Source organism: Venturia canescens, chromosome 2, assembly GCF_019457755.1.
Source record: "Venturia canescens isolate UGA chromosome 2, ASM1945775v1, whole genome shotgun sequence".
In the NCBI taxonomy this organism is placed as follows: domain Eukaryota; kingdom Metazoa; phylum Arthropoda; class Insecta; order Hymenoptera; family Ichneumonidae; genus Venturia; species Venturia canescens.
This window is the reverse complement of record NC_057422.1, coordinates 25,083,476-25,095,652: the sequence shown is the minus strand read 5'-3', so window position 1 is coordinate 25,095,652 and position 12,177 is coordinate 25,083,476. Positions and strand designations below refer to the sequence as shown.

Below are 12,177 nucleotides of genomic sequence, written 5' to 3'. Positions count from 1 at the left end.
AAAAAAGCTCGTGAGCACCAGTCGCAAAGCGTCTCGACGACGAGAGAGACGAACGGTTGACCGGCTTACCGGCTTCATTCAGCAAGAAGGGCGGGGCGAACTGAAGAATAACTGGCAAAACACCATTAAATTTATATTTCAATTATTATTTTTATACTTGTCAAATTGTTGCTTGATAAATCCGAATGTTACAAAGTTTATAGTCACGATGAAAATTTATTTTACCGGGAGAACCGCGTAACGAAAATTCAAGAGACGGGAAAAAAGTCGCGAACTCACACATCGGTTTTCACAATCTATATCGAGCTCGTTATTTTAGAAACTTGTTAATGGTGAAATTAACGATGTTAAAAATTGTCGGGAGTGAATGAAATCACCCCGATATATGTTCGGTCACTCGGTCGAGCTACCACCCGTCGCACGCCTTCGAAATCCCAATCCACCCTCTCTTTCTCACTCATACTCCAACACTTGTTCCCGACTCTTTCCCGCGAATCTTTACGAACAATTATTAACGTGATCTATCAGCTGTTCAGTCGGTAAAAATCATCTGCTGCACGTTTTATTCCGAGTAGGTTGATGTTTGAAAGAAAATATAAATTACACGCTATTCTCGTTTTATCAGAGAGCCAGGTGTAACTTTTATTTTTCTCAAAAAATAAACGATGTCCGAGTAAAACGTGCAACCATTTTGCAGCTATCTCTCTCGCACTCACGCAAGTGAGATAAACTAAATACGACTAAAGTATTGAGATAGTTGCGTATTGCCACGTAGGCTAAATTTTACCGATATAGCAAAATGTTTTCGGAATATCCACATCAACCGAAGTGCGGGCAGGAAAACATATCGGCTACGATCGACGCGTAGCGGAACCGACGCCGTGACCGCATTTTCTCGAGTTTTTTACTTTTTGACGCAATGAATCGACATTTATTCTTCCCGTTTTCCAAAGAATATGAAATTAGTCAAACGACAATAATCCCAGGAACGAATATTCCGATCGAGAGCTAACTGAACAAAATGAATTATGCCTCATGCTTTGCTCTCGAGATCACTTTGTAGTACCGCTAGTATCCGCTGGCGTTTACACATTTTAGCTAAAATAACTGAAAGAAAAAAATATTTGAAAGCTGTATACTGATGCTCTTTTACCTCGATCTTCTTCTTCATAACGCTTTGTGTGCGCGGCGTATACACCACATATTTCTTTTTCTTTATTATTCATTGAATAAAGCTGATAGTTCTTTTCTTTTACAGTTTATCTTCTATAAAATTAACCATATTTGATTTGAGAATGAGCAAAAGGAGGTGTGATCTCGACAAGGCAGAAGCCTATCGAGATAAAATATCGAAATATAAAAGATTATTGAATGACACAGTTGAAAGCGATGATCAAGATGGCCTTTCAGATGGTACGTAATAAAAATCTTATTCGATATTCAGAGGATATATGAGAGTTATTACTCTATTCTGGGCATCTTGTCGTTGATCAAAGACAGATGTACCTTTTTTGATTAGGTTATGTTCCGGAAAGGGATCGAAACAAAATTTTTTATTTTGTTTTGGTGTTGTAAAGGGTCTGACGCATGTCGTTTTTACCTTTTTACAATAGCTAACATAACCTAGATCTCATGCTCTTACAGACTCAGACACTAACGCTCAGTCAATTGACGAAACGATAACCGACGAGAACGATCGGAATATACCAAATGTTCAAAATGTGGTGAACGAATCTGAGGAGACGTTGAATGGTGAGGCTACCGCTCCCATTCTGAGCGAAAAAGCCCGAGAACTCCTGAGAGTTGAGAAGCGTCGTCAAAAAGATAAAGCTTTCGTTCTCCATAATGAGTTAGCAGATTGTTGGAAAGAAATTATATTGTCGGGCATGGAATCGACCGTCAAAAAATCCATGGAAGAAAAGTACCCTACTAAAGGAAATTATCCTTTGAAAGCACCGGAATTGAATGCGGAGCTCATTCCATTACTTCACAAAACGGCCAAGAATCGAGACAAATATTTAATAGCAAATCAGGAGATGTCTGGAAGAGGTTTGGTTGCACTTGGAAATGCGATTGGTGAAATTTTTAATGATGAAAATGAGCCTGTTGATAAAGATCAACTTCTTGAGTGGCTCTGTGACGCGAGCTCCATGTTTTGCGATGTGAATCATCAATTATCTAAAACAAGAAAACATCAGATATATCAGCATGTGGACGAGAAACGTAAAGTCATATTAGAACAATCAGAAACGGATTCTTTTCTTTTTGGAGAAGATTTAGGCAAAAGAATTAAAACAGCGATGGCGGCAGAAAAAATGGGTCTCTCTATTAAAACTCAGGCAGAGAAGAAACAGTCATATGTTCGTCAGACGTTAAACTGGAAAGGCTCGTCAGCATATCGAAGCGGCCACCGCCAGATGAGCCAATTCAACAAAACAGGGCCGAGAACAACTCAGAATTTTCGATTTCCGAATTCGACGTATCGGAACACAGGCAGACAACAAAATCGAACAAAACCGTCGAACAACACGAAGAAGTAGAAGTAATTCCCTTCGCAGGACGTCTACGCTACTTTTCACAGGCTTGGTCGAAAATTACTAACGATAAGTTTGTTTTATCTACGATAAATGGATACGAAATACCTTTCTTAAAAGCTCCCATTCAAACTTCAGAACCTAATGTACGTACAGATATTGATCCTGTTTTAATGCAAAAGGCCTTAAAAAATGTTTTAGATATTGGGGCTGTTAGAAAATGCAAGGAGAGTAAGGGTCAATTCATCTCGGGTATATTTTTAGTTCCTAAAAGTAACGGGGAAATGAGATTCATATTGAATTTAAAAAAATTAAACGAATTTATTGAGCCGATTCATTTTAAGATGGAGGATATACGTACAGCCGTGAGATTGATGTCTGAACGTATAGCTTCATGTCAAATATAGATCTTCAGAATGCATATTTTACTATACCCATTCATCCGAAACATCGTAAATTTTTGAGATTCAGATGGAGATGTGATCTTTTCGAATTTGTATGTTTACCCTTCGGTTTGTGTACAGCACCTTGGGTTTTTACAAAAGTTCTCAAACCAGTTGTGAGTTATCTCAGAAGCCAAGGATGGTTGTCAGTAATATATTTAGACGATATTTTGATCTTGGGAGAATCACATCAACGATGTAGAGGTTACAAAAAATCTCATTGAATCTCTGGGATTTATTTGTAATATGGACAAAAGTTGTCTTACTCCTTTAAACACGTGCCAATTTCTTGGTTTTGTTTTGAATTCTGTAGAAATTTCTATTGAATTAACTCAAAAAAAGCGAGAAAATATTCTATCGATGATTGAGAAAGTGGACAATTTGAAACACTGTTCTATTCGCGAATTTGCCAGTTTTTTAGGACATCTGACAGCAGCCTGTCCTGGGGTTGCGTATGGTTGGTTACACGTCAAAATCTTTGAACAAGTTAAGTATTTGGCCTTAAAAAAGTACGGAGGAGATTATCAGGCTGATATGTTGATTCCGGAGTTCGTAAAAAAGGATCTTGAGTGGTGGCGAGAGAAAATTCTCATCACGAAAAACCCCATCCGCAAATCTATATACAAAATATCGATATTCTCGGATGCCTCTTTATCCGAATGGGGAGCATATTGCAACGGCGAAGTAGTATATGGTCATTGGTCGTCAGACGAGAAATTGTTACACATAAATCAGCTTGAATTAATGGCGGCCTTTCTCAGATTAAAGGCTTTTGCAGATCATTACAATGGTTTTGAAGTTTTGTTAAAAAATGACAATTCAACTGCAATAGCGTACATTAATAAAATGGGAGGAACTAAATTCCCTGAATTAAGTAAAATAGCTTTTGATATATGGTCATGGTGTGAGAAACGTCAAATATGGATTTTTGCAACGTACATACCGTCAAGAGAAAATACGGAGGCGGACATAGCCTCTAGAGTCGAAAGAGTTGATATAGAATGGGAGCTTTCTTCTACAGCTTTCAGTGCTATTACTAGAAGATTTGGCGATATAGAAATAGATTTGTTTGCTTCTAGTATTAATACCAAATGTGAGGTTTTTTGTTCTTGGCATAAAGACCCACGTGCAAGGTGCATTGATGCTTTTTCTTTTGACTGGGCCTCGAAATATTTTTACGCGTTTCCACCTTTTTCCTTAATTCTGAGAACATTAAAAAAGATTCAAAATGACCAGGCTTGTGGAATTGTAGTAGTACCGGACTGGCGAGCACAGCCCTGGTACCCGTTATGGCTATCTTTACTTGAAAGCCCTCCTATGAGATTTCAACCTTCAAAAGATTTATTGCTTGGTCCTGACAGGAAGACACAACATCCTTTAGCGGACAAATTGGCCTTACTGGCAGGGAGGCTATCAGGAAGGCGTATCAACTACGTGATATAAGAGAGGGCACAATCGAATTGCTATTAAATTCCATATCAGGAAAGACGATGAATCAATATGATAAACATATTGTGGATTGGTTAGGCTGGTGTGAAAAGAAAATGTATAATCCCTTTAACCCGGAAGTATCATGGATATTGGAATGGTTCACGGGAAAATATCATCAGGGTGCATCTTTTGGAACTCTGAATACTTGCAGAGCAGCCGTCTCGTTTTTATGTGGCGAGCATATTGGAAAGAGCTCAATGATTTCTAGATTTCTTAGAGGAGTTGCCAAAGAAAGGCCAGTTAAACCAAAATATGACAGAATTTACAGTCTAGATCCAATTATTAAAAGATTGGAAATAATGAATCCTTTAGAAGAATTAACATTACAACAGCTAACGTCAAAATTGGCAATGCTGTTGGCTTTAGTCACAGCTCATAGGAAACAAACGTTGATTGCAATTAAAAAGAGTAATATTCGTAGAGTAGAAAAAGGTTATGAAATTGAGATTCCATCAAGAATAAAAACTACAAGACCAGGTGCATATCAACCCCTATTATTGATACCAAGATTTATAAATAAACCTAACCTCTGTGTGGCTTCAACGTTGGAGAAATATCTGGAACGTACTTCGTCTCTATTGGAAACAGACAATTTATTTATTACGACTAGAAAACCATACAAGGCGGCCTCAAAGGATACTTTGAGTCGTTGGTTAAGGGCATTTTTGTCAGAATGCGGCATAAGTTCAAAATATGCACCTCATAGCCTTAGGCACGCGGCTACGTCGTCAGCTCAAGCAAAAGGCATAGAGGTCAATGTAATTAAAAAATTAGCCGGCTGGTCTAAAACTTCGAAAGTATTTGACACTTTCTACAATCGTCCAATTGTTCAAGACAATACAGCATTTGCTCAAGCAGTTCTTAGTTAAAAAAGGAAAATAAGAAAACGTATGTTCTGTGTTTGTAAATGTTAAACAAATAAAATGAGATTAATTTATTGTACATAATTAATACAATAATCTCTGAACATCCTACAAAGTGATCTCGAGAGCGAAGCATGAGGCATAATTGAAATATCGAGCGGGCTCGCTCGACAATAATTATGCCAATTGCTTCGCTCGAAGAGATCACTTCCCTCCCAATGAACAAAAATAAATTGGACTTATTTCCCTCCCGTGATCTCTTCGGGAACGCTAAACTATATGAAGAAGAAGATCGAGGTAAAAGAGCATCAGTATACAGCTTTCAAATATTTTTTTCTTTCAGTTATTTTAGCTAAAATGTGTGGTGACGCCAGCGGATACTAGCGGTACTACAAAGTGATCTCTTCGAGCGAAGCAATCGGCATAATTATTGACATTTCAATAATGAGGGGATAAAACTCACGCCTGTTCCCATGATCGCACGTTTCAATCGTTCGATACTTCACAAAAATCTAACGAAATCGATCCTCGTTATTATGCGATGCGTTATCACTCCTATTTCCGATGTGTTCGCTCGTCTGGTGACGGGTCCTTTGCATCGATGTTTCTATAATGGGCGTTAGATGGGATCCCGAATTTTTGTCGTTCTCTGCCCTTCTCTCCAATCTCTCCAATCTCTCGTACAGAATATATTATCCTTGGACAATTTTAACCGGGAAACGGCCAAAAATATAAGCCTTTCTTCAAATCCTCAGCCTCTCCTAATTCCGATTCTTTTCCATTTCTCAGGAATCGCTCGCATGTAGAATAAAATAAAATAAATCGCGTGACGCAAATTAAGTGTTTTACATAATTTTTCCCTACTTCCTTTGAAGTTTCTCATTTTAATTGTCATCAAGGCAAGACGGTGTCAAAAAAAACGTCACAGTACGTAATGACCACGGAATTTTCTCAACACCCGTGCGAAAGAAAATTGGATGATTTGTCCCTAACTTTCTTCAACGAAATTATCGTGGGAAATTTTTGGTTTACTTTATTAACGTAAAAAAAACTTCTAGTAATGTAATATTAATTTCCTTTCGAAAACAACGATTGAAACAAAAGATTTGCTCTGATCAACAAGTTTTTTTGTCTCGCGGTTGATACGTATGTCAATTCTATTTTACTTTTGTAAACGTTCGAATTGAATCGAAAAATTAAATGCCATCGGGAAATGCCTTTCGGTGAGAGAAAGAAAAAAGATAAATGTATATACGATTCGAAGGGTTGTGAATAAAAACGCGATGTAACCTTGAAGAAACTCATCAATCGTCGTTTTCGCTCGTCAATCGACGGGAGAAATAGGGATCGAATGTGATGTGAGTTAACGGGAAAGAAAAAGGAACCGCGAGAAGCGAAGCGGAGAAAGCAAGATTGAAGATGTAAGCTTTCTCGCAGGAACAGAGAAGCTGGAAGCGATGGCGTTCACAAAGTTGGAAGCAGGGAGCACGCGAGACGTGATGGATTGTTCGGTGCTTTTCGTATGTGGCGAGGGACACTCGAAATCGTTATATAAAAAAGACACGGAGACGAATTCTCCCTGCTTTATACACCACACAGTGACGAGAATGATCTTTCGCAAGGATCTCCGTGTCGATAATTTCTGCATTTCACGATTTTTTTTATTTTTTTTTTCAAACATATTATACGATAAATTCACTCGTAACAGCTCTATATTTATACTGGGTAGAAGGAATGAAATTTCAAAAAATACGAATTGCAGTTTTCAGTTTTGACGAATACGGGAAATAAGATTAGTTTCTAAAAGTGGTTTATAAGACGTCAGAAAATGATATTTTAGATTTAAGAAGAAGGTGTACGTAAACTCACGAAACTGGTGATCAGCTCTCTCAAAAAATATCCAGAAATGTGAGTGTTTCGAATCGTTTCGAGAAATATCAGAAAACTAAAAGAGAGTTAAAGATTTTCTTGATAAAAATTGAGGAAGTTTGGGGCGTCACATCATATCTGCGCGAAAAGCAGCGAGTGAGAGTTTGAGTTTTATTTCGTAACTTTGAGGGCTTTTCTTTGAACGTTTCTTTCTCTCTAACGCAGTGGGGTTCCCTCGTTTGAAAAAGGACAAAACGACTAAGCGTAGTCTTCGAGGATATATTCCGGAACCTTTGCGACCGTCGATCCCACGCTTTGGGCTATCCTTATATACCTGAGAAGGAAGAGAATCTTCGCTAAGATTTATTGCTCTCGTATCCATGAGAAAGAAAAAAAGGTGGAGAGTTGGAGAAAAAGAGGAAGATGGGAGTAAAACAAGTAAAAAACTCGATCGAGGGTTGATTCTGAAATAACACGCACCTGAGATTTAATGGTGATTTCGGATATATAACTAACTACCTATTTGGGATGTCTCATTCAAAAAAAAGAGTCTTCAGCCTCGATTCAAGGATTTTTCAAATTGATTTTCTTTAATTTCAGAGTATTTCAAACCCGGTCGGATGATCCTCAAATGGCCCACGAGTCAACAGTTTTTTTTCCTATTTACTGTTGGAAAGCATCGATGAAACAATTTGAGCGGCCGAGCTACGTTTGTCAGCTGGGCGTACAATCGATGACGCGATCGAATTGATACGGATGTTCGACTGGTTGATTCATATAGAAATTTTATTACTTTCATACACTTTTGATGTGCTTGAAATGATTTTGACTACCTCTCGGATCGTAAATATGTTAAGGACATGCGAGGAAGTGGCCTTATACGAATACGATCGAAAGTGACGCGTCTGTTACAGTGAAATTCTTATTTTTCCACTGAGGAAAGCGATTCTGTTGATCCGATAAGACTAGTCAATTTCATTCATTTATTTTATTGAACAAAGGAATACACTAACCGAGCCAATGAAATCATTGAGGTCCTCATTGTAAACACAATCTGATGAACAAATACCGATTGATTCAACTGAATTTTTTCCTCTGTGTTAAAATGTTGATTAATGATTCATCAATAAATATTTATTATATACTTGACCTGGTAGAATAATCATGGAATGCATGGAGATCGCGAGATAATTGAAGAGATCAGATAATCTATTTGTTGACTTACCTGCAACAAAAGTAGAAAACAAAAATTATTGGTAAAAGATAAAATAATAATGATACCAAAATGCATTATACACAAATGGAAAACGATGAATAATAATAAAAATAATTATATTTTCCATAATTCGATCAGCTACACTTTGATGTGAAAAATCATCAACCAGATAAATGTAGGGGAAAATAGGGAATTCCGAATGCGGCCTATAAATATAGACACCACAATATTTCAATCACGCACTTGAACTCATGCGATAGTCCTATCGATGTTTAATAAACTCATATTGTATACGAGGCGTGTATTGATATATTTTTGTCGAGGTAAGACCGATTGTAAAATTTCGTACATTCTCATATAATTTTTGCCAATAAAATGAATTGATGAAACTATAGAATGAACGGTTTCAATATTATTGAGAAAATAAATTCAGTACCCTAGTTCTATATAAGTATCATAAACGCAATTCAAACTTTGGATTTTCCTCTCGTTTTTTTAACTATAATTAATGTATAATTTCATCATGTGGTTCGTTATTAATCAATTTCCCTTAGGCGATCGGAGTTACTCCAATTTCCCCGAACCAGCGTTGCGCGGCAACCCCGATTCGACAATTTTTTGCCTCCTTTTTACTTTGATTAATCATTTCATTCGCGTGGACACGAAGAACAGGCAAAATATTTGCTACGAAAAGAGCGAGACAGGAAACGCCCTCAGTTACATTTTATAACGAAAGAATTAACTAAAGAAAGATGACGACTCTTTGCGCATTTTCTCTTAACCAAGACTTTTATTACTCCTTTTACGCTATTCCCCGCTTAGAACGCCCACGATCTTTGCACCTCTCTCGATCTTTCTCGCTCGTTTCTTGGCTCACGTTCAATCGTGCCTCGGGTTCTCATCTCATTGCGGGCGCAGACGATAAAAACGATAATAATATCTCGGATGGTTCCACATGTGCTCGATTCTGTGCTTTGTAATTTACACCTACATTCACCATCGTTGTAGCTCATTCTCAAGCTCGAAAAAAATTGAACTAAATTCTTCGAATACAACTATTCCTGTTCGAAAGTATTTTTTCATGACACACTTGATACAAAATCCGCTCAGAAGTAACTGATTTATTCATTTACGGTGTCTTCGTTCGCTCAGTTTCATAAGCGATCGATTATCTCATTTATAAATTCCGGGAATCATCGAATAACAAATTTATCGTTGATAAAATGAGTGAAGTTTTTTTCTGTACTACAAAAAATTAATCATAAAATCAAATAACGAGTCCATCGAAAAAAATTAGACGAAAGCACTAAGGGTGCGTTTCATTTGAACGCTCACTCGTTGTAAGTGCTTATAAGCGTTGCTTATTTCTATTCCTTTTGGCGATGTGAGCGCTCGCGATCGCTGTCAGGACGTCATTAATGGCGTCATAACTCATGCTTCCAAACTGCTTACAAACGCTTATTTTATCGAGGGTGTAGTCCACGATGAGTTTCTTTTGGACGTTAGCGTAAGCGCTTAAAACGAAAAGAAACGCTTGAAAACAGCGCTGAAAAGCGTGAGCGCAGCCTAAGAGTTCACAATTCAAAGCCACGATTCAGATAATTAGTTATATCTGCGAAAAAAAGCCCGAAATGAAAGAAAAACAGATCTCTCGCCCTTATTTTCAATGGCAGACGATTCGGAGCGGGATCACATACTCGTGAAACCTTTAAAATGTGGCTCGATCTTAGAACCACGATTTTTTATGCAGACCCAAATCGTGAGTCCAGTCCGAAAATCGGGCATTCAAAACGTTCGATTGCCCTGCTAACCAGGAATTGGAGAGTTTTCAAAGGGATTATTAAATTATCTGATCTCTCTCGTACTTACGCGAGCTCTGTCTATAAGAAACGATTCGATAACCATAAGCAAACGATCTAATCGTTTGATCCAAACTTACAGAAACCGTGAGGCGATGCACGATACGTTCGATTATTCGAAGAGTATACAACTTCTTTCATGCATCCACGCAGATATTATAGATACTCGGCCGCGAGCTGACTGCACTCGGACTCTCTTTCCCTTCCAAATGCACATACATATACAGATTCAGTGTACAAAATATTCCTCGAATAACGATCTTCGAACCGTGATGAACCAAGGTTGATTATTATCGTAAATTGTATTTTCGTGGAGCAGCTTACAAACAACAGTCCTTTACCACTATCTCTGGCTTCCTTCCATCCTTTCGTTCTCTTTCTTTCTTCACCATTTGGGCTCTCCATTTATCTACCTTTCTTTTTCTCTTAGCATTTCATACAGCACAATATACCAAAACCTCGATACGAGTACGTGGGTGTTATGAGTGGGCGACGAGAAACTCTCACCGTAGTTTAATACGCCAAGATTCGAATAATCGCAAGCTAACACTGAAATAGTTTACGGCTATTACTGCAGCTATACTATCAAACCAATAATCAAATACACATATATTCGCTAGGATTATTAAAAAAAAATCGATATTATTTTTTCTCAAAGTCGCAAGTTAATACTTCATGAAAACGCAATTCTCTTAACATTTGGGTCTTTTAAAAATTTTTTTTCAAGTGGCGCTGAAGATATGAATTTTTTTTTCAATTTTAGTGAAAGATGATGATAGAAAAGTATTGATTTTACGGTGTCACAGAAGTACTCAGTCAAGAGTTAATTCCCTCACAATTTAGCTATAGGAAGAAAAAAGTTTGAGGTCGTCCCAACGATTTTTCCAAAATTTTTTTCATTAAAACCTCAAAAAAATAGGAGCAAGCAAATGAATAATACCAGTTCTCTGAGAAAGATCTATTGGCTTCGGAAATTTGGTTGATTAATCTAAAAGAAATTTCACGATCTATTTGAATGGACTAAATTATTCGCCATTCAACAAAACATTATTAGATATTAGATTATTATATAAACAAATTATTACAATTATTAGATATACAAAATTTCTGTCCAACACAATGAACTCAATTTCACTAAACATGCAAATATTCGATCTCGGTGTGCGTTACAGCCGGTTTTGCTTTATAAAAACCGTATTTAAGGAATTTGACCAGTGACGAATAATGAATATTTGGAGACATAACTATGATATGTAACGTTTCGCTCACGTAGAGGAGTAAGTGCGACAACATAGACGCGATGACTGAATACAGGGCTGATTCGTGATATAGTACCGACCAAGAATTAAACCTACGTACGTGTATCGTGTCATACCTCCCGCGCGACATAAATGGTATCTATAAATTTGCATACATTTGCATTGTATGCACAGAATGTATGTATTTATACTTGAAATCAATCGGCCATACAATGTCGGCTGTTATCATTGCGAAATTGACAAGTTCTGTATTTGCTGGTAAATCGATTAATCGAATTTACTAACCGGAAGATGAGTAAGAAGTAGACGTGATCATTGACCTATGATGTTGAACTTTCCTATTTATCAATTTGGTGAAACAAAGTTTCTGGAATATTGAGTCGTGAGCATACTAGGATGAAAGTACTTATATTTTTAAACCCGATGCGTTGTTTGGATTCGTATTGTTGAGGTACAAAAATTAATCACGATATGCCATCAAACAAATTTAACGGTACCCACTGAAAATTCCAGGAGTAAAACAATTTTCTGGTCTTTTCAATGTAGTGTTCAATGTACTCGAATAGAAACATGAAAGTAGGTGAAAATATTTTCTCAAAAATGCATTGGCATTGAGGCTACACAAATGACTAATTTAATGATA

At 37.2% G+C, this 12,177-nt stretch overlaps 1 protein-coding gene across 5 annotated transcripts in view; it reads right to left on the bottom strand.

Moving 5' to 3' along the window:
- scalloped (TEA domain transcription factor 1 homolog scalloped) overlaps positions 1 to 12,177 on the bottom strand; it is a 179,604-nt gene that overhangs the window by 120,823 nt on the left and 46,604 nt on the right. The window contains exon 3 of one of the 5 annotated variants that reach the window (XM_043413384.1): positions 8,351 to 8,425. The exons of 3 other annotated variants lie outside the window; for them this stretch is intronic. In XM_043413384.1, coding sequence (XP_043269319.1) covers positions 8,351 to 8,425 — 75 coding nt within the window. Of the gene's footprint in view, positions 1 to 8,350; positions 8,426 to 12,177 lie in introns of those variants that run through there. One more of the 5 variants, XM_043413387.1, reaches the window with a different exon arrangement.